The sequence below is a fragment of the Halichoerus grypus genome, chromosome 8, assembly GCF_964656455.1.
Source record: "Halichoerus grypus chromosome 8, mHalGry1.hap1.1, whole genome shotgun sequence".
NCBI lineage: Eukaryota > Metazoa > Chordata > Mammalia > Carnivora > Phocidae > Halichoerus > Halichoerus grypus.
Window position 1 is genome coordinate 91,395,927 of NC_135719.1, and position 27,349 is coordinate 91,423,275.

The 27,349-nt window shown below is 36.7% G+C and overlaps 1 protein-coding gene across 4 annotated transcripts in view; it reads right to left on the minus strand.

Annotated features, from left to right (window-relative positions):
* The window catches only part of BAZ1A (bromodomain adjacent to zinc finger domain 1A), a 92,657-nt gene that overhangs the window by 60,061 nt on the left and 5,247 nt on the right, over positions 1-27,349 (minus strand). For all 4 annotated transcript variants that reach the window (XM_078053563.1, XM_078053561.1, XM_078053562.1 and 1 more), the window contains one exon: positions 18,213-18,491. In XM_078053563.1, the coding sequence (XP_077909689.1) occupies positions 18,213-18,491 (279 nt within the window). The remainder of the gene's footprint in view (positions 1-18,212; positions 18,492-27,349) is intronic.

Here is a 27,349-nt window from a genome sequence, read left to right on the forward strand (position 1 = left end):
TCCCTCCACATGGCTGCTAGTAGAGCTGTCATGTTCCCACAGGGTCCTGGCCAGAGTTAGTTGATATTGGGTGGGCACCTTTTTGCTGAGCCAATACATCTTTTCCAAGATTTTATTTTATTTTTTTAAAGATTTATTTACTTTCAGAGAGAGGAAGAGGGAGCGAGAGCACATGTGTGCCGGGGGGTGGTGCTCAGAGGGACAGGAGAGAGGGAATCTCAAGCAGACTCCCCACTGAGCATGAAGTCTGACATGGAGCTTGATCTCACAACCCATGAGATCATGACCTGAGCCAAAATCAAGAGTTGGACACTTAACCAACTAAGCCACCCATGCGCCCCAATCTTTTCCAAGATTTTAAAATTTGGAATCTAGAAAGCAAAAATCAGTCCTGTTGGCAGCCATGTTTCCTGCCATGAGAAGCATGTAACTGCAGCGAGAAGATGAAGCCAACAAGAGAGAAGAGAGGAGAGATGAAAAAGATATTACAGGCAATCAATTCTCTTATTCTTGTTCTTCCTCAGACTTAGCTGTGCTTTGCTCATCTTAGGTTTAGCTATTTAATCTTTCCTTTGATTCAATAAACTGATAACTGACCCTTTTGCCTTTTTTTTCAAAATTAATTTCTGTCACTTACAGCCAAAATAAAGGGAATCATACAATTCCAGAAAGACAAACAGTATATTCAGAGCAGACTCATTTTGGGAAGCTGGTGAATTTTTATAAAATAATAGCACATATTTTCATTAGTGTACATTTATTTTATCATGTGCTTATTAACTCTCCATTAGAAGTACATCTTTAGTATACTCTAAAAATATCTAATAGTGCTGTTAGGCACAGAGAAAACCAGGACCATGGATTTCCTGCTAGGAAATATTTACACTATACCCAAATTGAAGAAAGCAATTGGTTTTACAGCACCCCAAGATTTAAGAACCAACAAAATATAGACTATGTAGGTGAATCCAGCCCTCAAATCATCATCTTTCTTGGCTCATTTTCCCTCATTCTGAGTGTTATATAGGTTCAATTAAAAGTATCATATGTGACTCCTTTACAACTTGCTCTTAAAGAATTGAGAACAAAGGGAGAGGACTCAAATTACTAAAACGAGAAGTAAAAGTGGGGACATTACTAGTGATTTTACTGGAACTAAAAAAGATTATAAGAAAAGATTATGGACAATTGTATGCTGACAAACTGGATAGCTTAGATAAAATGGACACATTCTTAGAAACACACAAACTACCAAAACTGACCCAAGAAGAAATAGAAAATTTGAATAGATCTATAAGTAGTACGGAGACTGAATGAGTAATCAAAAACTTTCCAACAAGAAAAGCCCAGGACCAGATAGCTTCACTGGCAAATTCTACCAAACATTCTAAGAATTAATACCAATTCTCAAAATCTTCCAAAAAATTGAAGAGGATATAACACTTAACTCATTTTATAACACCAACATTAGCCTGATACACAAACCAGACAAAGACATGGCAGAACATATAAAGAACTCTTATAACTCAACAAAAAACAAACAACCCGATTCAAAAACAGGCAAAGGACCTAAATAGACACTTCTCCAAAAAAGATACAAATGGCAATAAGCACATGAAAAGATGTTCAGCCATCATTAATCGTAAGGGAAATACAAAATCAAAACTGCAATGAGATACCACTTTATACCAAGATGGCTATTATTAAAAGAACAAAAAATGAAAAATAATGAGTGTTAGTGAGGATATGGAGAAAATGGAACCCTTGTGCATTGCTGGTGGGAATATATAAAATGGTGTAGTTGCTGTGAAAACAATATGGTGGTTCCTAAAAAAAATTAAACACAGAATTATTATATGACCCAGCAATTCTAAGTATAAACCCAAAAGAATTGAAAACAGGAACTCAGCAGATACTTGTATACCAATGTTCATAAGGGCTTTATTCACAATAACCAAAAGGTGGAAAAAACTCAAATGTCTACCAATAGGTAAATGGAGAAACAAAATGTGGAATACTGAGCAGCCACAAAAAGGGATGAAATTCTGATACAAGCTACAACATGGATGAACCTTGAAAACATTATGCTCAGTGAAATAAGCCAAACAAAAAATAACAAATATTGTATGAATCCACTCATATGAAGTATCTAGAATAGGAAAATTCATAGAGACAGAAAGTAGAATAAAGGTTACCAGGGTCTGGAGGGAGGGAGAAATGGGGAGTTATTGCTTAATGAGTACAGAGTTTCTGTTTGGAATGATGAAAAAGTTCTAGAAATAGTAGTGATGGTTACATAACATTGTGAATGTACTTAATGACACCAAATTATACATCTAAAAATGATTACAATGGCAAATCTTATGTTGATTTTACCATTTTTTTTTAATAATTTTTTTTTGTTCTAACAATAAAGCTTAGGAAGGCTCATTTATCAAGCCTAAATTGGTAGCAAATGCAAATGGTGTAAAAAGAACTGCAGGCTGACTTTCACCATTGGTTGGCAGAAATAAACCAGTGTTTCTAAAGAGAACAACTACAGGAAATCCTATCAAAAATGTTAGGCAATTATGTAGCCTAATAATAAAAAGGTTCTGTAATTTAGTGACATGAATTGCACAAAAATATGCAAGGAATCAATTAAATGGACCCACTTTAAAAAATGTATTATTGAGGTATAGTTGACATGTAATGTTATATTTGTTTCAGGTGTATAACATAGTGATGAAACGATTCTATACATTATGCAGTGCTCACCATGGTAAGTGTAGTCACCATCTGTCACCATTCAATGCTATTACAACATTACTGACTATATTTTCTATGCTGCACTTTTCATTTCTGTGACTTATTTATAACTGGAAGTTTGTATCTCTTAACCCCCTTCACCTCAAATGGACCTACTTTTGAAGGGCCTGGGTATCATCCAGGGATGATTGGCTCAGAGTTCCCTGTGGTGATGAAGGAAGCTCTTCAGTGAACTTATGACAAGGTTCTTCAAGTTACAAAAAAATGGTTTTCACTGGCAGAGCCCAGGTGAATAGCCCTAAGTTGTGATGGTGGTGGTAGTCACGAAGGAAAAACAAAGAAATGGGTCTGCTCCAGGCTCAGGTATGATTGGCGTGGTGCCTAAAATGGTTTGACAGTCTACTGAAGGGAACAGTCTATGATCCCCAGTAGAGCCCACAGAACTACAAGAATTCAACAACTAATTTATTTAAAAACAACAGAAAAATAACAGAAATACAATTCCCTGACAGAATAAGGGAGAAGCAAACCAGTACAGTATAGAGACATAGCTGAGAATGTAGGAAATGTTTTATATATAAATTATACTAGTTATTAGCAATGTTATTAACTTTGCACAAACCACAGGTTTAGCATTTCTTGCTAATCTAATCAAGGCCAGGCCTCTCGCTGGTGCTAAGCTAAACTTCAGTTAACTATTCAAGATGTCAAGTCAATACCTTCTAACAGATTTCTAATTAGGCTTAGTCCATGTCTTTCAAATCCATTTGCTACAGTTTCTTGGTTCTAGTGAGTCCAAAGAAGATTGGAATGTAAAAAAGGTTAAAGAATCACGAATCCACACCTAGCGGGGGGGGGGGGGGGGGGGGGGAGGGGGAGGGGGAACAGAAACACTGTATTGACCCAAGGGTATTTCAGAGCTTTAAGCCCAGGCAGTCAAGAGGCTCCTAAAGTGCTTATGACTTAAACACTTTTAAGTGTGAAAGCAAGTCTGTGGAACAGCAGTCAGCACAGAATGAGGACACAGCAGAAGTTAGCCATAAAGCTGTAACAGTGACAAACGGAACAAGGAAATAGCCTTTTATAAGAATATGGTATATACCTCTTCCCCCAAAAGTTGGTTTTGTTTTAAAAGTAATTTGTTTTAACAGTCATAGTTCAATTTATATCTCAAAATACAAATTCAGTAAAGCAAAATTATAAAACATTCTACAATTGAAACATATGCAGAGTTTTTACAAGGCACTTGGAGTAGAAGACAAACAGTCAACAGCAGAAGGAAAGAAGACTAGAAACTTGGGGAGCCTTACTTGACATAAGGGACTATCTCTGTTTGGGTCTCTAAAAATGGAATACGGCATACTTTATACCTGCTCCCTGTGCTGCCTCATTAACCTTTATTTTGTAATACAGGTGTCAAGAACATTTATTTTAAAATGCTGTGCTTGGATACTTACTTCAACTTTATAGGTAGAAACAGAGTATATATGCTTAATTTGAAGTTCAGAGTTAAAAAAAAACCCTCAAATTAAGGTGGTTATGTGATACTTAATTTAAGTGGAGGAAAGTAGACCGCTCAACAAGTCTGCTATTTCAAACAAGAAGACTGAATTATGTTGATTACTCGTCAGTGGGAAGAAGAGGTCAGAAAATGTTGCTTTGTTAACTGCTCACTTTTCAGACATACTGATCAGAGTAGTTCAAAGAATGTTTCATTTTGAACTGTTCTGAGACTCTTCATGGACCAGAGAATCAGGTCTTATTATTTTTCCAATTGGCATTTGACCTATTGTAAACCTAAATATCATTAAGATAATCAGAACCATCAGATTCTTGGGGTGCCTGGGGGGCGTCTCAGTGGGTTAAGAGTCAGACAGACTCTTGATCTCAGCTCGGTCTTGAGTTTAAGCCCTGCGTTGAGTTCAAGCCCTGCTGGTGTGGAACCTACTTAAAAAAAAAATCATTATATTCTTATTAAAGGTTAAATTTATTATTAAAAGATATATAGTTCAAATGAAAATCTTTGGAAATAAAATCCTAGGTATGAGACACACGGGTTAAATCCTACATATTTCTAATAAGTGTCAAATACCTGGATATTGTCGGCATGCTATTTAAGCTCTTTAGTATTCAAAATTATCATCTTAAAGCCATAAGAGTTAGTTAGGCTGAAGTATAAATCAAATTTATCAAAGCTTCACCAAAATACTTTAAAATTCCAACTAGTATATTCATATTAACAGGCATTTAAAGTGTTTGTGTGCTCAGCTTTATGTTAGCCTGGCATAGTGACACCAACATGTAAGAAGACATGATAGCCTTATGAGAAGGCAAGACCAACATATGAAGATCAGAGACAAGTAAACATTAAATACAATAAAATGTCACTACAGTTTTAGCAGCAAGTGACCTTTCGTTTCAACATACAGTATTTATTTTTTAAAAGATTTTAATTATTTATTTGAGAGAAAGAGTGAGTATGAGCTCGAGGCAGGGAGGGGCAGAGGGAAAGAATCTCAAGCTGACTTGGGGCTCAATCTCACAACCCTCAGACCAGAGTCAAATCGGAGTCCGATACCCAACCGACTGAGCCACCCAGGTACTCCACCAACATTTTGTATTATAGAACACTTAAATTGGCTGCAATGTGAAGGACGGACATAGGAAGAAAAGCAAGCTTCTTGCCTTCCCTCTCTCTTGCTGCCACCCTGAACAATGAAAACGATGGTCACAACCTTAGAATGATGGAGCAGAAATCAGGAAAAAACCTGCGTTCCTGACAACTTTGTGGACTTGCATCCCACCCCTCCACTGCAACTCTGGTACTTAATTTTACATGAAAAATTTTTATTTCCTTATGCCATTAAAATTCTTTCTATCATATGCACCCAAGTCAAATCTCAGCTGATAAGAAAAAACGCTAAACTATTAGGTGTACTAGGTATTTTTATTAAAAACTGATCTGTTTATAAACATCTTATGTGTTAAATTTATTTTGAGTCACAGTACTGTTTTTCAATTCAACCAATAAAGCTGAATAAGACTTTCAAACTTGAAAGTTACTTTGTCACTGGCAATACAGATTTCATGTCATATCTGTTTCAGAAAACTGAAAACCTGAAGAAGGAAAATAAATTTAACTATCTATGATTTGTGGCTGTGGTGATCAAAGAGCAATATGAGGGATCCTTGTAGTAATAGAAATGTTCTCTATCATGACTATATCAATGTCAATATTCTGGTTGTGATTCTGTACTACAATTTTGCAAGGTAGTGCCGCTGGGAGAAATTCTGTATTATTTTACAACTGCATGTGAATCTACAGTTATCTCAAAATAGAAAGTTTAATTTAAAAATACTAATGATAAACATTAGGAAATATTAACTCTAACTAAAAGCATTCATTTCACATCACAGGAAAAAATCAATAAAAGATACTAAAAAGCTATAGTAAATAATGACACTGTAGTATTGGCAAAAGGATAGATATACAGATGAGTGGGAAAAAAAAGAGTCAGACCCAAGATTCCATTTATATTTATATTCTGGAAAGGGCAAAATTATAAGGACAGAAAATAGATCAGTGGTTGTCATATAGGCTAGGGTAGGAGGTGGGGGCAAGGGTAGACTACAAAGGGGGACAACAGAACTTTTGGGGAATAGAAGAAATGTTCTATGTTTTATTGTGGTAGGTTACGTAACTGTCAGAAGTCACAACTATACATTTAAAAATGAATTTTATCATAAGTAAAGTACTGCTTTAATAAAACTTTATTAGTTTAGACTACTTAGGATAAAGGCTGATCTGAATGTAAGTTATTTAATTTATTCTTCAGCTTAAAAGAAAACCATTTATTGTTTTTCTAAAAATATTAATGCACATGAGAAAGGCTAATTGAAGTAGGTCTACTTGTTAGATCTCAATGAAGTATAGATTAGTCCTGTGATACTTATCAGAAGACCAGAGAGCTGTGTAATGCGAAAATTATGTCAAAGAAGACCTATTTTATAGTTTGTTTCTACCTCAACCATAATAAAATCTGTAAAAATTCATCTAAAAATCCATTCTTCATGAAAAAAGAAGTTCAATATATGGGTACTGTCTCTTACAACTTGAGTTAGTCAAATCAAAGTCAGATGGCTTCTGCACATCAAAATATAGTACATAAAAAATAAGAATTGGCAAAGAAATTATTATATACACAACTAACAAATTAAGATGACAAAATTATACCAATTACTTCCTGCGTTCTCAAATTCTAGCTGGAAGCTCAAAGGAAATAACCTGAATATTTTTTTTTACTATCCTTAAGGTCAATAACATTCTTTTTTTAAAAAAATTATTTATATATTTATTTATTTGTCAGAGAGAGAGAGAAAAAACACAAGCAGGGGGAGGGGCAAAGGGAAAAGCAGGCTCCCCACTGAGCAAGGAGCCTGATGTGGGACTCCATCCCAGGACCCTGGGATCATGACCTGAGCTGAAGGCAGACGCTCAACTGACTGAGCCACCCAGGCATCTCAGGTCAGTAACATTCTTAATGTGGTAACAATGAAAATCAACACACTGACTCACTGACTGGAAGCAGATGAAGATGCAAGCATACCTTCATAAAGATAACTAAAAGGTAAAACATCAGCCCATTCTAATGGCCAATCATAGCAAATTATTATTGGAGTGCTAAATTAATTTGGCATTACAGGATCTTTTATTCATTCTATTTGAATGTTAGTGATATATTCACTAACAAAGTAAAACTTATCTATGTCTCTTTTCCCCCAACTTTTGCTGAGGAATTACTGACATACATCACTGTAGAAGTTTAAGGTGTATAGCATGATTTGATGTATGTATACTGTGATTATAATAGATTCAGCTAACATCCATCATCTCATACAGATACAATAAAAAGAAAAGAACAAAAAAAGTCTTCTCCTTGTGATGAGAACTCTTAGGATTTATATATTCACTTAACAGCTTTCTTATATTTCATATAGCAGTTGTTAGCTACAATCATGTCGTACATTATATCTCTAGTACTTATTTATCTTGTAACTAGAAGTTTGTACCTTTTGACTACTTTCCTCCAATTCTTCCTCCCCTCTATGTCCCTTACGGCATTTCTCATTCAATCCTTTGTTGGTCAGTCATGTATTTCACTGATCTTTGCCCTGCAAACTCTATCCTTATTACCTATGTTCTGCTTGAGAACAGTAAGTATTAATGCTTTACTCATGCTGGATTATCCTGTAGCATCCAACACAGTGGTTTATGGAGAAAATACTGAATTTAATTGGCTAAAACAAAAAAATATGACTCAAGATTCTATCCCATCAAGTTTTATTTTCTTTACAACACTGATCAAATGAATTATCATGTTGATTTGTGTGTTTCTCTCTCTTGCACTTAAACATAAGTCCCTAGTTCTTGTCTTAGTCACTACCCTCCTTTCAAAACCTTCAAGAGTAACAACTGAGCACACAATGCTTACTGAATGAACCATATAAAACTTAGCTTTGTGTATACTTTAAGTATTAAATTAGAATATTCCCTACTACCTCCAAGAAAAAAGACATAAATAATTGCATTTTTTCATTCCTGGCAACTATGTCAAAAGATAGAAAAATCAAAAAATAAAAATTATAGTCTTCCCCATGCTTGCAGTCACCTTTTGTTGCTAGTAAATAGCATTCTTCCATCTGGAAGCAAAATATTTGAAAAGAAGAAAGCTTAAACAGCTTAGAGTACAGAAGTAAAATAATTAAGGTACCCTGTGGGGGCTCCTGGGTGGCTCAGTTGGTTGAGCGTCTGCCTATGGCTCAGGTCATGATCTCGGGGTCCTGGGATTGCACCCCCAATTGGGTTCCCTGCTCAATAGGGAGTCTGCTTTTCCCTCTCCCACTGCCCCTCCTCCTTGCTTCTGCTCTCAGTGTCTCTTTCTCTGTCTCAAAAAAAAAAAAAAAATCTTAAAAAAGAAAAATTAAGGTACCCTGTGATAAGAACAATGACGAAGAATTTAAAGAACAAGGGAACCTGTTTAAATATTAGTAATTTTTTTCCCCTTTGAATCAATGGTCAAAAGATGATGCTGATTTTCAGACACTCAACCTTATGACCTGTATCAATCACTCAGAACAAATCATCAAAAGATAATCTAACCACATATGTATAATCCTATCTCTCTTCATACTTAGACAAATTATAAAATGCTCAGGTAAAGGGAAGAGTAAATGGTGGGTGATCAATGAGCACATTCAACTACAATCTTTTAATCCTGCTTAAGTGCTATCCTTTAATATATTTAGGTATGTAGGTATGTATTCCTCCCAAACAGAAGCAGTAGATTCTGACACTACCTCTGCTTGGAAATTTCACTGGTGACCTTGATCAAGTTTTAATTAATTAACGTCTATGTATGAACTTCTCAACTGTAAAATGAGCAAATGAGCTCTTATTACATAAGCTGTTGCAGGAATTAAATAAGAGCATATAAATAAAGAGCTTAGAACAGTGTGTGGCATATAGTAAGCTCTCAAAAGTTTACAGGGATTGTCATCATCTCCCTAAAATGATATGTAGCAAACTCTCAAGAACAGTGACTATGATATAAGAAAATTAGGGACTGACTTAAAAAAATTTGAATCATCACAGCTGTCAGACTCTTCACTCATCTCTGACAAGTACAGGAAGGCTCTAACACTGACTGAGTGCTTTATGCGCCAGGTACTATGCTGGCCTACTAACAAATACTAACTATTGTGGCAGATTATTGCAGCTATGGCCCCCATTGAATCATACCTCTTCCATCCCTCCCACATTAACTCTGGATTTGTTCATGTGACTTGCTCTGGTCAATGGAATACTAGTAAACAAAGCATGCTAAGGCTTGAAATGTGCTTGCACAGTGGAGCTTGCCCTCTCTTGCTGCTGGGAACCCTGCTACCACCTTGGGAACAAGTTTGGATTAGCTTCCTGAAGGATGAGAGGCCACATGAAAGTAGCCACCCTAGTCTGAGGCCCCAGACATGTAAGGCTATTCTAAAGTAGAGGACTTGATAATCCAGCCCCAGACAGGCCGGCCCAGACCGTAAGAACATTCCAGCCAACCAATTTTGAGAATAATGTTTACTGATTTAGGCCACTAAATTTTGAGGGTGGTTTGTTATGCAGCAAAAGCTAATACAGCCACCATATGAATATAGATATTACTTCAGTTTTACAGATTATGAAAGAAGATTCCCAGAAACAAGAGTCAGTTTGGCTCCAAAGGCTTTTTCCACCCTACCAAGCCACTTCTGCATGCCAAACTCTGAGGTTCTAAACAAAAAGGGGATCTCTGGGATTTTATTCTATAACCCTTATTTAAAGCAGTAACCCTTCCCTCATTCCAGGAATTAGCACAGTATGGCCTATAGGCCAGATCAAACTTACCTCCTGTTTTTTTGTATGTATGGTCTGCAAGTTAAGTGTAATTTATACATATTTAAATGGTTTAAAATAAAAATCAGAAGACTACTTTGTGATATGTGAAAATAATAGGATATTCAAATTACAGTATTTATAAATAAAGAACTACTAGAAAACAGCCATGCTCATTCATACCGTCTATGGCTGCTTTTGCACTGTAACAGCAGAGTTGGGTGGCTGTGACTGAAACCATATGAACTACACAGTCTATAATATCTACTATCTGGCCCTTTATTTAAAAAAAAGTGTACTGAACTCTGCTCAGAATTATTCTCTTGGCATATGTTTTTAGTTGAAACAAAGGATTTTGCTTGGCCTTTAGTGATGAGTAGATTCTATTTGTACTTTTTTTTTTTTTTAAGTAGGCTCCATACCCAGTGTGGAGCCCAACGTGGAGCTTGAACTCATGACCCTGAGATCAAGAGTCGGACACTTAACTGACTGAGCCATCCAGGTGCCCCTCTATTTGTATTTTTACCACTCCTTTTCCTTTCATTGAAAATTTTTTTAACTTATGTCATTTCACTTATTTCTCCTTTAACTTTTATCTTTGGATGGTCTCTGACTTTGTCTAAGATAGATAACCCCATTTTTAAAATAGTAATTCAGAACCATAGGTCAAATGAATTCCACTTACATACCATACTATTGGCCTCTAAGACAGCATGGAGAATTAACAAACTACAATTTTATCTTGTTCTCAGAAAAATTCAAAGTATCTATGAGGTAAGTTGTTCACTGAAAACTGATCTTATATTGGCCACATGAAAAAGAGCACGAAGTAGGTAGGAAAAGATGTAGGACACAGATTTTATTCAGAAGAGGCTCAAATTTCTCAGACCTGAACCTGTGTAATAACCATGTAGAAATGAACTTCCCTTTTATTTCTAACAGCGATCTCAGGACAGAAGTAGATAAACATAGTCTCCCCTCTTTTGTGATATTAGCCTCTAATATTCTCCCGCCACAAGTAACTAAGAACTTCAGAACTATTGTTCTACTTCACCATCCTGCTACTAACCAGTGCATTGAGATACAAGTTGAAGCAAACAAACATTTGATTCCCTTTTATGTTAGGAAAGAGGTGAACTGCAATTTATTAGCCAACTCCCCATTTTTATCATTTTTTCTTACCCCCATGGTAATGACTGTAAGTCCTGGTGGAGATTCAGCTGACTGTACTTGGTGTTAGTGCAAAGGATCAATAAAGAAGTTGCCACAGAGACTAACTACCCTCACCTGCAACATTTAACATTCAAAGACTTTTGAAAGGCATTAGGCAGATGCTCCTAATGGCTAATGCAACTTGAAGACCCTTAGAATACTGAAGAAAATGAGTTAAGGTTGTATGATTAAACTTTACTAAACTATTTTGTTAAGCTGAACTATTTTGTTGAGTCCATACAGAAATACAACATAAGCTTTATAGGTGATTTAAAATAAACTTGTTTAGAAAAAAAATTCATTTTCAGAAGCGCCAAGGTGGCTCAGCCGGTTAAGCATCAGCCTTTGGCTCAGGGCATGATCCCAGGGTCCTGGGATTGAGCCCTGCATCGGGCTCCCTGCTCAGCGGGGAGCCTGCTTCTCCCTCTCCTTCTCCTGCTTCCCCTGCTTGTGCTCTCTCTCTCTGACAGATAAATAAAATCTTTAAAAAATCATTTTCATTTATTTTTGTGACTGCTTAGGGATTTTTAGAGTATAAAAATGTTTCCCAGGATGGCCTCCTAATACATTATTATGCAAGTAAATAAGGATTCTAAATTTTCACTGTTGAACTTGCAATGACAATCTAGGAATCAGGTTGTAAGTCTGGGTCTTTGGTACATACAACAAACACAATATATATCTAAAGAAGGTGGTTTCCACTTTAACTTAGAATTCCAAAGAAAGAATAGTTGTCCCAAACAGCCTCCTTTTTTTTTTTTTGGTATTAAAAATTATATCAACATACCTAGGGTCACCAGAAACAATTTGGGGATGTTGCTAAGGACTCTCTTTGGCTGAGAACCAGAAATTTTGACCTTAAAAGATCTGTACTGGGGCACCTGGCTGGCTCAGTCAGTAGAGCATGTGACTCGATCTCAGGGTTGTGAGTTCGAGCCCCATGTTGGGCGTGGAGCCTACTTAAACAAACAAACAAAAAAGATCAGTAGTGTAAGCTGAGTGACAGAAAGCCTTCTTTCTGAAAAAGAGTTATAAAACATGGAGTGCCTGGGTGGCTCAGTCAGTTAGGTGTCCAATTCTTGATTTTGGCTCTGGTTGTGATCTTGAATCCTGGGATTGAGCCCGGAGTCCAGCTCCCCACTCAGTGGGGAGTCTGCTTGAGATTTGCTTTTCCTTTCCCTCTCCCCTCCCTTGTGTGCGTATGCTCGCTCTCTCAAATAAATAAATCTTAAAAAAAGAGTTATAATACAAATTTGACTAATACACATTGCTAAAAGTTCTATACTATCTTTACACCTAAATAAGAAGTCTTTCTCCTTTAATCCTTTTTTACTAATTTATATTTTTCTCTCTCTGCCTTCAAATTTCTAGTCAACCCTTTCCCAAAAACTTCTCTTTGATTAATCCCACCTGGATCACGTCACTAACATTCAAGCATGTACGTTTAAATCATAATCACTAGATTTGGTCCTCAGTTATATCTTTTATGTTCATCCTATCTTCTCAATATATTTAGTATTTCTCTTTGTCTTCAATATTAATGCAGTTTAATTAGGATTCACTAATACCATTTAGGCCAGCAATATAAAAAAAGAACCCAAAGATTTAAAAGTTCATTTTCTTATTTCCACTTCTAATAAATACTAAGTGCCTACTTTCTATAGTATAGGTTTTAATGCTAACTTTCTCTTACTTCATTAGACTAAAGTGCTTAAAGCATTCCACCAATGAAACATAGAAAGCTACAGGGAATATATTTTAACAGTTGAATAGTTAAAATCTCTAGTTGGTTGGTCACTATTTAATGCCAAAACCAATACCAGTTTCTAAGATTAAAAAGAATTCTATAATCTTTATTTTACATGACAATTCTAAAAACAATATTGAACTGTAATCTCTTATGCTTCTTAATTAGGTAACACTTTGTAAATTTGAAAGATCTCTAAGTAGTATGGGGATAATATTTGGGAAAATGTGGCCATAACTGAAATTCTTTGGTGCAAATCCAACTCTGCTATTTCACTGATTTAAACTACATTGGGGAAAAGGTCTGTCAGTCAAGGGTGAGAGATTTTTTTTTTTTAAACGATTATTTATTTATTTGAGAGAAAGAGAGAGAGAGATAGAGACTGAACACATTGGGGGGAGGCGCAGAAGGGGGGGAAGCAGACTCCCCGCTGAGCAGGGAGCCAGACCTGGAGCTCATTCCAGGACCCTGAGATCTTGACCTGAGCTGAAGGCAGATGCTTAACTAACTGAGCCACCCAGGCACCCAGGTCAGAGATTATTTGGAAAAAAATGCAGTTTTTTTAATTTTCAAAGGGAAAATTCATATAAGGCTAGCAAAAGGAATAACTTTCTCCAGCCTCAGAAAAAGCAAGTAAGCTTTTTAGGAACCAATATTTTAATCAGTTTATGCAAAACCAATTAAAAACGCACATCTATGTCTTTTGATATAAGAAGATATCCAAACCACTACTAGGTGAAAAAGCTGCTTGCTATTTCTTTTCCTTAAAATTTAGTGTAGTATAGAAAAAAGAACTATGTACTAATTTTTTGACAATGATTATCTCTGAAAGGAGCATTTGGGAAATGCACTCTAGGACTTCACCCTTCATAATTTTCTTTGATATACATGAATCTTTATAGGAAAAAAACAGATTTAAAAAAATGATAAACTCCAGTCTTAATAAGCAGAGCACATAACTTTTATTGTTAAAGACTTTAGTGTTTTAGAGCAGTTTTAAGGTGCATAGCAAAATTGAGAGGAAGATCTAGAGACTTCCCATATACCTCTTGCCGCCCCACATTCATAGCCTCTCATCAATATCTCCCCCACCAGAGGTACATTTGCTACACTGACACATCATCATTACTCGAAGGCCATGGCTTACATGACAGTTCACTCTTGGTGTGTTTCACTATGGGTTTGGACAAATGTATAATGACATGTATCCATCATTATAGTATACAGAGTATTTTCACTGCCTTAAACACCTTCTGTGCTCCACCTATTCACATCTCCCCAACTCTACCTCAACTACTGGCAACCACTGATCTTTTTACTGTCTCCATAGTTTTGCCTTTTACAGTTGGAACCATACATATGTGCCTTTTCAGATTGGACTCTATCACACAGTAATATTCAGTTAAGGTTCCTCATGTCTTTTCATGGCTTGACAGCTCATTTCTTTTTTAGAACTGAATAATATTCCATTGCCTGGATGTACCAGCTTATTTATCCATTCACCTAGTGAAGGACATTATGGTTGCTTCCAAATTTTGGAAATTATTAATAAAGCTGCTATACACATTCATCTGCAGGTCTTTGTGTGGACATTAAATTTTCAATTCCTTCAAGTAAATACCAAGGAGCATACAACTTTTGGAAAATTCTGGGTCACCTATCAGTATCATGAGAATTAAAATGAAAGCATCTAGCACAGTACCTAGCATACAGGAAAGGTTCAATAAATGCTAGTATACTTTCAATTCCGCAATGTCTTCTAATGCTACCGAATCATATACTAAGCCAGGCCAGGATATTTAATCATTAACCAGTAGTTAACGTTTATTCCATCTCCTTCTTTCCTATCAGGTGCCACTTCTTGCTGTCAGTATACCTACTTTTTTAGAGGTACCTCTTCATATCTGTTGCTTCAAATCTCCTATGAACTCCAAGAATATCTTGACTGTGCCTGTAAAATGTCTGAAAACAAGTTGCCCAAAGCCCAATTTTAAAAAATTACCAAATACACAATCATATTCTGATTCAGTTTTTCAGATTCTCTCAAACTCTAGCCCTATCCTTCAACTGAGAGAGGACTCAACAATCCCAAATGTGTTATTTGTTGTGTGATTCCCACCTTCTTTTTCCTGATTAAATTTTCCAATCCCAGGCCTGGGGGTGGGGGGAGTGGGGTGGGCAGGGAGTGGAGAAGACAAATTTATCATGTAAGCACTGAGCTCTAGGTCACCATATTCCCAACCCTTCACTGAACAATGATAATAAGGCTGTTAAAAAGAAGATAAAGTTAACTGAAACTCAGATGCCTTAAAACTGCTTGTGTAGCATTTTTTGGAAGACCACGTACAAAAGTGGGATGACTATCTTCAAAAACAAACAACTATGTCTTTCTTAGACAGTGAAATTGTTAACTATGGGGTTTCCTTTCAGATCTACAATAGAGAAACTGGATTCCCAGTTACAGTGGTCCAAGCAGTTACTGTAGTCCCACATTACTACTGATAGCTCTCAAAAAAACAAAAAAAATCCTGTCAAACTGCATGGCCCCACTATACACATTCAAATACTAACAAGGCACCTGTATCAAATGGCAATATTATATAATACAGCTTAAAAAAATTCACATTCATTGTATCATTTCATCCTATATGGTAAACCTATAAGGCAGGGGTCCATTTAACATATGAAAAAAGACTAAAGCTTAAAGAGTTTAAATTACTTGCTCAGAGCAAATAAATGGCAGAATCCGAAACTAAGGAGACAATGATACAGTGAAAGAAATGATTTTGTAAGTCAACTCTACTTGAATTTAAATCCTACCACTTACTACTTGTAAGACTGGAATGGGAGCTCTGTGACTTTGTTTTGTTACTGCTATATCTCCAGTGTCTAGAACAGTGCAAGTCAAAAGCAAGAGATCAGTAATATATGATAAACATTACTAAAAAAATCATTTGACTTCTTTGGACCTCTATTTCCTCATCTGTAAATGGAAACAATGAGGTCGTATCTGCTGATATGATATAATATAATATAATGTAATATAATATAATATAATATAATATAATATAATATAATATAATATCCTAGTTTAGTGTTCTTTACATAAAACCACTGATTCTCTCACTTCTCCTGTAAGCTCTAAGGAAGTAGCAGAGAACAAATGTCTATACAACTGGCAGGCAAGCTGGGTGATAATCAGGATTGGGAGGATAAAGAGCTCAACTGTTGCCTCAGTCAAGTAGTCTGGTGTTGTCTTTGCTATTCTGCCATACCAGTGACAAAGGATCTTCTAGAAGAATCTGTCAGCTGATTGCTTATTTCAAAACAGAAAGTCTTGGTAAGGAGGGAAGCACCTAATCTGTATTTGTAAAATGCAACAAGGAAGAGGGGAGGAAAACCTAAAGGTAAATGAGACAATAAGAAAAGAATACTGAGGTGAGAAGATCCAGAGTACCTATACTGACTAATTCAACTTAAGAATGGCCTCTATTCCATTTCTCTGTAATTTAGCATGCTCTTTCCAGTAAATCTAATTCTGGTGGATGAAGCAGTCTTTAGGACCATTGGTAGGTACTACCAGAGATCGAAACAAAAGGTATATGCTATTAGTAAGTAGGAACAAAAATTAAAAGCAAAGGGAGATGGTACTGGTAATGGTACCATCCAGAAAGTGAAAAGACAACTCATAAATGGAAGCAAATATTTGCAAATCATATAAGGGATTGTATCCAAAAACACAAAGAACTCTTACAACTCAGTAATAAAAAAGATAAATAACCCAATTTAAAAATGGGCAAAGGACCAGAACAAACATTTCTCCAAAGAAGATATATAAATGATCAGTAGGCACATGAAAGGATGCTTGACAGAGTCATTAGGGAAATGTAAATGAAAATTACCAAAAGATACCATTCCACACCCACTAGAATGGCAAAATAAAAAGGATGGACAACAACAAATTGTCCATAGATATGTCTTGGTGAGGATGTGGAGAAACTGCAACTCTCATACATTGCTAGTGGGAATGTAAATGATGCAGTTGCTCTGGAAGTTTGGAGGTTCTTCAAACGCTAAATATAGTGTTACCATATGACTTAGCAATTCTACCTTTAGGTATATACCCAAGAGAACTGAAAACATATGTTCACACAAAAACTTGTACATGCATGCCTGTAACAGAATTATTTATAATAGCCAAAAAATGGGAACAATCTAAACGTCTGTCACAGAATGTGACAGATCCATAAAGTAGAATTTATCAATAAAAATAAAATACTGATACATGCTACAATGTGGATAAACTTTGAAAACAATACAGTAAGTGAAAGAAATGAGACACAGGATACTACATATAATTCCAAGAGGCTATAAAAAGTTTTAGAGCAAATAAAGATTATTATGATAAATATCAGTGACTAGCCAATCACAAATACTTAAGACTTCAGGAAAGCTGTAATAATTTTTAACTTAATGCCATAGATAATGTCATTTAAAATTTTTGCATATGAAAAATTCATTTTTTTCTTGAAGAGCTGGGTAAGAGAGAACTCAGTGGAGAATATAAAACTCAGTCCTCATATTATCAGAGGAACTACTAAAACCCAGCAAGAAATACATGCATATTTAAACTATCAGGTAACATAATGAGGACAAAATTGCTATCTTTAAGGTTTTTTTTTTAACTTGGAAATAAAGATGCAATTTCCATACAATGGAACTTACTATATAATAAACAAAAAAGAGAAGAAAGGTGGTTCATAAAGCAATGGACTGATCTTCAAGATATTTTAAATGAAAAAGGTATCAAGTATGTTACCTTTGGCATTAAAAGGGATGGGAGAGTGTGTGTGTGCACGTGCACATATGTGTACAAATACCTATGCATATACATGTTTTTGGTGGTCTGTATAGACATAAGCTTTGGAAAAATATACTAACATTAGGGCTATCTTTGGGGAGGGTAAGAGAGTAGTGGGAGGAGAGAGGAAGGGAAGCTTTCCTCAGTTTACCTTTTTGTGTACTTTGAATTTTAAGTAATGTGAATGTATGCGTAACGAAAGAAAAAATTAAAAAGTACTTTACCTTGCACCATTGTTCCTAATGACTTCCACGGTTTCTTCAACAAAATAGCGATCCTTGACATATGCAAAAATATCATCACAAATTTCATGTAAGCGTGAACGATGGGTAAGGTTGGTCAAGTATAAAACTGGAATAATTAGTGGTTCTGGAAAACTCTGAAGATTCTGTCTTGCTTTTTTTTCTGACTCAAGTGCTTCCTGATAGGTCAGTCCAGGTCTACCCGTCACAGCACAACTCCACACAAGACTGTTGCACAGAATGGTTCGTTCAAAAAAGTCACTGATTAAAAAACAAAAACAAAAATCCATTCATTACCTATCATTTCACAAATTTTACATTAAAAGCTGATAAAGGATTGTGTCCTCATTGCAAAATTTTACATAGAATCATAGAACAAGGAAGGATTTACTAACTGGTCAACTTACACACTAATACAAACCTAAGAAAAAGTATATTTAAACTAGACATTTATATTTTGCAATTTTAAGGTACGTTCAGCTAAAATTGGACTTTAATTTCCATCACTTTTGAAACTGGGAGTGAAACTGAAAATAAACTCAACCTTTCTTTTTTCTTCTAATCTTCAAACTTTTTGTTCCAAAGCAGCCAAAACACTAGGGACAATTTAAGCACTTAAGTATGAACTTTATTTATTTATTTTAAGGTTTTATTTATTTATTTGACAGAGAGAGACACAGCGAGAGAGGGAACACAAGCAGGGGGAGTGGGAGAGGGAGAAGCAGGCTTCCTGTGGAGCAGGGAGCCCGATGCAGGGCTCGATCCCAGGACCCTGGGATCATGACCTGAGCCGAAGGCAGACGCCCAACTACTGAGCCACCCAGGCGCGCTTTAAGTATGAACTTTAAAGAGCTCTAACATAATAGTGAAAAACTGGCAAATCTAAGCATCTAATGATGACAAAGGTTAGGTAAATTACAGTACTTCATATAATGAAAAATCATAGTCATTAAACAGTATGAGGAGAGTTCTTAAATAACATGCTCACAGGAAAAAAAAAAAACTTTCCAGTTTGATTCCCTCCTATATTTTTGAAAGTAAAACCTTACCAAAACAATATATATAATATGGTCCCACTTGAAAGAAAGAGAAAGGCAGGAAAAGAAAGATAGCCTAAGAAGCATAAAAGATTTCTAGAATGTTATACAAAAATCAAGGCAATAGCTACAGAGTAGGGATGGGCCTGGGGGACCATTCTACTGAGTGCTTTTCTGCACTGTTGGAATTTCTTAATATGAGCATTTATTTCTTTTCAAAAATTCTATCCAGTCACTTCTAAAATGCAAGAGATCCATAATACGGAAAGATTTCTAAGGTACATTAAGTAGAAAAAACTCAAATCACTGAATAACACAAACCCATGTTCATTAATTAGAATAACAAAAATGCATACTTATACAAATACTATAAACAGATGTTCCCTATGGAGAAAGGGAAGGACTGCGAAGGGAGGAAGAGGAAAATTTGTTATTCTGAATATGTCTGTATTGCTTGAATTTGTATAATGAGCATGTACTTGTATTATTTTTACAATCAACAAATTTTAGAAAATGTTAGACGTACACAAAAAGGGTAATAATGGTTGCCACTAAGTGGTAAAGATATGGGGTAAATGTCTTTCCTTCCTCTATACTTTGGTGTACTTTAACATAGTTTCATTTGTATATTTGTCTGTAGAACGAACAACAACAAAAATGAAATCTATGAAAATAAAGAGAAATTAATCATATCCTAACATAAATGAGATCTACAGAGGTAGATGCACATGCCAAGTTACATAAGCCTAATTCAGTACAAAGATCCTTTGAGTAGTACCTTTTAGTAGAGGAGATAATGGATGTATATCATTAAAATTAAAATTACAAAGTGATTAAAAGATAGGTAGATATCCTTTGGGAGTTGAGAGGAAGGGAAGGAGGAGAGACAGGCAAAAATGATCAAGAAATACTAGAACAGTTTTTTGGAGGAAGTGGTGTTAAGAGTTAGGTAATAAAGGAAAAGTAGGGTTGTAGAAAGAAATACCAGAGAGAGAAAAGATGAATGTAATACGGTTCTCATAAACAAGAAAATCTATGTCACATAGACAATTTATTAGCTAAGAGATCGACAACAGAGATACCCAGTAAGTGGTTATTAATGGTGCAGAATAAAATGAAAGAATGGATGGATCTTGAAAGAGGTCTTAAGTTTTACTGCCTAAAACTGCAGTTCACTTTCTAGCTTTCTAGCTTTGTAAAAGTTTTAAGACTTTTTATTATTGGAACAAACATATCTGTAAGACTTAGGTTAACAAGCCAATACAGAATCAGCACATGATGTATGTGAGGTATATTTCTAATAGTTTAAACTGTATTTAATACTGTTTAAGAAAAATATATTTCAAATTTACATTATCTAGTCTCTAAACCAGTGCTAACAGAAATAAAATGCTAGCCACACATATAATTTTAAATTTTCTAGTAGCCGCATTAAAAAAATTTCGAAGAGGGTGCCTGGGTGGCTCAGTTGGTTAAGCGACTGCCTTCGGCTCAGGTCATGATCCTGGAGTCCCAGGATCGAGTCCTGCATTGGGCTCCCTGCTCGGCAGGGAGTCTGCTTCTCCCTCTGACCCTCCCCCCTCTCATGCTCTCTCTCTCTCTCATTCTCTCTCAAATAAAGAAATAAAATCTTTAAAAAAAATAAATTTTAAAGAGAAACACTAATTTTATATATTAATTAATTACTTTTACATATTTTATTTAAATTTAACCCAGTATATCCCCAAATGCTTTATTTCAATATGTGATCAATTTTTTAAATTCTTTAATACATAAACATTTTAAATTTGGGGGGGTACTAAGTATTCAAATTCCAGTATGTATTTTACCTTTATTGCCCATCTTAATTTTGATTAGTCACATTTCGAGTTCTTAATAACCCCCGGGGGCCAAGTAATGGCTCCGGTGTTGGACAGCATGGCTCTAACCATAGTGATTTGGTATTTGATAGCCTAGGGTATTTCATGCCATGTCAGGGAGACAGACTTTATACTAAGGTGCAATAAACAGTATTTAGATGTGTTCACATTGTTCAAAATACCAAAGAGCAACGGCACAAGTGCCACAAACCTCCATTAAACATGTGTTACAAGGCAGAAAAAACAGGAGTCAGTAACCATTGTTGTACATGGCTCTTCTACACCCAGGTTTCCACCTCCTCTTGCAATATGTTTGTACTGTTTGTTTCCCTTGTGTCTATCTACTCTGCAAAGTTGTTACATTACAGCCCTGCTGTGTACAAAGATCTACCCTCAGGAGGAGGGAGACAAGGACATACTACCACGGCCATTTTAAAGCAAGCAAGCAAAAAAACAAACACACCAAAAAAACAAGCAAGCAAAAAGGCCCAAGGAATATATTTCTCCTGATTCATTACCTCCTACCAGCATGGCACCATCTCTAACATTTTATACCTTCACTTTCTCACACTTCTGTAATTCTGCTCTTCATCCATTTGCCATACACATTCAAATATGTAGGATTTTGTTAATAATAGTGAACTCTAGGGGGTAGGTAACAGTGCCTCCTCAATTTCTATAAGAATATAAGATCATGAAAATTTTACAAGAAGCACATTTTACTATTGTGAACAAAATTCTTAAAAAACAAAATACTGTTTTACACGAATATGTTTAGGCTAATATAGATTATGTGTCCGATTTACTACTATATTCCTTCAACTATCTTCTTTACCAGAGATGAGTATACTACTGGCCTGGAGGCCAAATCTAGCCTTCCCCCTGTTTTTGTAGTTTTATTGGAACACAACGACACCCGTACCTTTAGGTATTGTCTATGATTGCTTTCTCACTACGTTCTATGGAGTTCAGTATGTACAGCAGACACCACTGCCTACAAAGTCTAAAATGTGATTTTATTTGGCCCTTTAAGAAAAAGTTCGATGACTTCTGCTCTTTATCATTATTTCTTAAGAAAAAAATTGCTTCTGAGTTACCAGCTCGACTGCCAGCAAGAACACACCTTTAATTAACATAAAGTCAACCAACACTCTGGGGAACAAACTAAGGATCAAAGGGCAACATACTGTTAACTTACAGGGTTATTTGGAAAACTAAAAATTTGGCAGAATAAGATTAAGAATGACATGACATACAGAATGGCTAAAATTAACAACACAGGAAACAACAGATGTTGGCAGGCATGTGGAGAAAGGGGAACCTTCTTGCACTGTTGGTAGGAATGCAAACTGGTGCAGCCACTCTGGGGAACAGTATGGAGGTTCCTCAAAAACTACCCCATGACCCAGCAATTGCACTACTAGGTATTTACCCAAGGGATACAAAAATATTGATTTGAAGGGATACATGACTGATGTTTATAGCAGCCTTATCAATAATAGCCAAATCATGGAAAGAACCCAAATGTCCATCAACCGATGAATGGATAAAGCAGATGTGGTATACACACATACACACACACACAAATGCACACGCGTATGCACGTGTGCGCACGTGCACACACACACACACTGGAATATTACTCAGCCATAAAAAGGAATGAAACCTTGCCATTTGCAACAACGTGGATGGAACTATAGTATGCTAAGCAAAATAAGTCAGAGAAAGACAAATACCATGATTCCACTCATATGTGGAATTTAAGAAACAAAACAAATGAACATGGGGGAAAAAAGAGACAAGCAAACCATAAAACTCTTAACTATAGAGAACAAACTGAGAGGTTGCTGGAAGAGAGGCGGGCAGAAGGCTGGGTTATATGGGTGATGGGTATTAAGGAGTGCACTTGTGGGGGCGCCTGGGTGGCTCAGTCATTAAGCGTCTGCCTTCAGCTCAGGTCATGATCCCCGGGTCCTGGGATGGAGCCCCACATCGGGCTCCCTGCTCTGTGGGAAGCCTGCTTCTCCCTCTCCCACCCCCCTGCTTGTGTTCCTTCTCTCGCTGTGTCTCTGTCAAATAAATAAAATCTTTAAAAAAAAAAAAAAAAAGGAGGGCACTTGTGCTGAGCACTGGGTGTTGTATCTAAGTGATGCATCACTAAACTCTGTAGAGCAGGAAATTAGTAGGAGATCTTGGGCATGGCTGACTTAACGTGCCTTATGTTATTTAGAGAAAAATCAGCTAGATGAAAATTACATTTATTACATTTATTCATAAATGATCAGAAGGAAAGTTACATTAATTAAAAATATATTGTTTAATTTTAAAAACCATTAAAGACGTATTACTTTGCACTTTACTTAGTGCTGCCTCAGACTTAGATAATGACATATAAGGCAGGCTCCTAAAATCTGCAGATGACACTAAGGTGGGGGATAGCAATAAAGATTTTTTAAATCTAGAGACTAAAAAACCCTAAATGGAAATCAACAAAAGTAAAACATTATAGTAGCTTAACAAAAGTCCTAGCTTAACAATGAATGTAAAAAAGGCAAATTTTAAGGGAAACTGCAAATTCATACTTCTATGCCTTTCTATAGTTTCCTCAGCTTAAAAAGTATTCTTTAGGGCGCCTGGGTGGCTCAGTTGGTTAAGCGACTGCCTTCGGCTCAGGTCATGATCCTGGAGTCCCGGGATCGAGTCCCGCATCGGGCTCCCTGCTCGGCGGGGAGCCTGCTTCTCCCTCTGACCCTCCCCCCTCTCATGTGCTCTCTCTCTCTCTCTCTCTCAAATAAATAAATAAAATCTTTAAAAAAAAAAAAAAAAAAAAAAAAAAAAAAAGTATTCTTTAGAGCATTCTCTGGTTAGAATGCCCTTTTTCTCCATTCTGTATCTTTTTTTTTTTTTTTTAAAGATTTTTATTTATTTGACAGAGACAGACAAAATGAGAGAGGGAACACAAGCAGGGGGAGTGGGAGAGGGAGAAGCAGGCTCCTTGCTGAGCAGGGAGCCCGACGCGGGGCTCAATCCCAGGACCCCAGGACCATGACCTGAGCTGAGGCAGACGCTTAACGACTGAGCCACCCAGGTATCCCTCCATTCTGTGTCTTGATAGCTCCATCTTTCAGGACCCAACTCAGATGTTCTCTCCTTATTCCAGTGCATCCTCAACTCCCCAGCAGTTATCAGCTCCATTATCTATGGTCCCATTACACAGGCTCCATAGCACACATGGTTTATGCTACTGTGTTATACATTCATTCCTCACTAGGGGGACAAATTATCTCAGTATCTCCAGACTCTCCAAAGCATATTGTCAAGAGTAATGAACAAACATACTCTTCATCGGCAGCCCACATTTATTTTTATGTGTATCTAAACACAGAAAGTACACATATGAATGTGAAGGAGAGGAAAGTGTCTGAATCTCAGTTTACCACTTGTAGAATGTGTCTTTGGGTAAATTACACAACCTCATTGAACCTGGTTCCCCTCTATAAAATGGGGATATCTTCCATGAATAGTTAATACGAAAATTAAGTAAGATAATAATATTGTATGCCTAGCATATGTACACTCAATAAATAGCATCAATTCTAACTGTTCAGGTACCATATTTGCAAAGAGATCCTAGAAAATTATATAGAATAACCAGTGTGATAGAGGAACAATGTCAGAGGAACTCATGAAAGACTTGAGCATCTTTGAAGAAAAAGTTTGGCATTGCGAGGAAGGGTAGCCAAGAGGGATTAACTGCAGAGAGATTACCAATTAACTCCCAAAATCCAATCAGGATGACCCAAGCATAAAATCTTACCAGCTGCTCAGTGGTAGACCTTCTCCAAAGAGAGCTGAAGGTCTGGAGGCTCCTTAGCAACATGATTGATACTTGTTTCTCACAAGAGATAGTTTATCTTACCACCTCTTTAATCTGGCTAGCCTTGAGATTGGCTTTGACCAACATAATACAGAAATGACATTGAGAGGGGCGCCTGGGTGGCTCAGTCGTTAAGCGTCTGCCTTCGGCTCAGGTCATGATCCCAGGGTCCTGGGATCGAGCCCCGCATCGGGCTCCCTGCTCCACGGGAAGCCTGCTTCTCCCTCTCCCACTCCCCCTGCTTGTGCTCCCTCTCTCGCTGGGTCTCTCTCTGTCAAAATAAAATAAAATAAAATCTTTAAAAAAAAAAAAAAGAAATGACATTGAGAGACTTCTGCTCTCACCTTCTTGGGACCCTGAGACCAGCACCTAAAGCAGCCCATGTTAGTCTTCCGAGGATGAAAAACCACATGATTAAGAAAAGCCATCTCAGTATTAATATATCACATTGTACACTTTATTTTTTTAAAGATTTTATTTATTTATTTATTTGACAGAGTGAGAGACAGTGAGAGAGGAAACACAAGCAGGGGGAGTGGAAGAGGGAGAAGCAGGCTTCCCGCGGAGCAGGGAGCCCAATGTGGGGCTCGATCCCAGGACCCTGGGATCACGACTCGAGCCGAAGGCAGACGCTTAACGACTGAGCTACCCAGGCGCCCCTCACATTGTACACTTTAAATATCTTACAAATCTATTGTTATATTATACTTCAATAAAGCTAGAAAAAAAAAGGTAACACATACACATGAAAGAAAGAAAAGCCATCCCAGCTGAGGTCCCTGACATATGACTGAGGCTAGCTCTTAACTCTAACCAGCCTCAGCCTAGCCTCTAGCTGACTATAGCTAAGTGAGTGAGCACACAGGCCAGGAGAAACCACATTGGCAATCCGCCGAATACTGAGCAAAGAAAATGGATGATTATTTTGAACCACTAAGTTTTAGGATGGCTCGTTACACAATAACTGTTAAGACATAATCTGTCTGAAGAAAGAGTGCATTAACACAAAACATGGTAGCCTACTAAGTGGATAAAAAGGAAAGGAAAGGCATTTAGGAATCTCTGCTACACCATCTAAGAAAAAAAAGACTCATAGACCCAAATATCGGGATCATGTAGCAGACTTATTCCTAAAGAGGAGCTGAAAACCTAATTTGAAGACACTAGCTATGAAGATTCTCCGATTTTCCTTAAAAATTCCATGCTCACCAAATGGCCTTCAGATAATAATTAGATTTCACACATACCTAATTATCAGTATGAGAACTGGTCTGTATGAAAGACATTTTCCCCCACTGTAAACCAATGGCATTCTAGTTTGTGTATTTAATATCTAGAGCTTAATCACTGGGGACATAGTAAAGAAGTCAAATGTCTGGGCAGACAACAGAGTGGTGCCTACCCAAAGATCTAGGAAGTGAGCTTGAATTCGAAGCAGTGCCTTATGTTCTTGGTGCATGTTTCTGCCAAGCTTCAACAAATATTAGGAAAAATTCTCCATAATATGTACCATGTGGGTAGTAAATAAGAACATAAACTCTATAGTCTTAGGTATGTGAGTGAAAAGTCCAGTGTCACCAACTGCTAGATAGGTGGTTTTCGACACTGATCTCAGACTTACTCTCTTTACCCCAAATCCAGTTTCCTTATCTGTAAAAGAGGGCTACTGAAAGGCCTGAATTAACAAATGAGGAGCTGATGAACTATGAAAATCAGATTAAACACCTTTCACTAGAAAGCCTGGTTGAAACATAAGCCGGCCTATAAGTAATGAAGAGGTTCCTACATTTTGTATGAAAAGTATAACTCACTCGAAGATGGTAAAAACATTCCAATTCCAAGGGTCTAAATGGCTAAAAAAAATAAGTTATTTTATTTAGGAAATGAAGTCATTCAGTAATACAACAAACCACCTTCCTTATCCCCCCACTCTAGAATTCCTAGTATTCAGACCTGACTGCTCCATTTTTTAACAATCCACAGTCCTAAATAAATAAATAAAAACTGTCAGCTAACCAAATTACAGAATAAATTTTTATCTTATCTAAAAGATTAAAGCACATGCTTTATTCTGCTCTCTTTGCCTATGAGTTTAGTTTTTTGTGGGTTTTTTTTTGTGTGTGTGGTTTTGGAGGTGGAGGGGGAATAAAATCTTTTTTAAAGTACAGCTGACAGGGGCGCCTGGGTGGCTCAGTTGGTTAAGCAACTGCCTTTGGCTCAGGTCATGATCCTGGAGTCTTGGGATCGAGTCCCGCATCGGGCTCCCTGCTCAGGAGGGAGTCTGCTTCTCCCTCTGACCCTCCCCCCTCTCATGTGCTCTCTCTCTCTCATTCTTGCTCTCTCAAA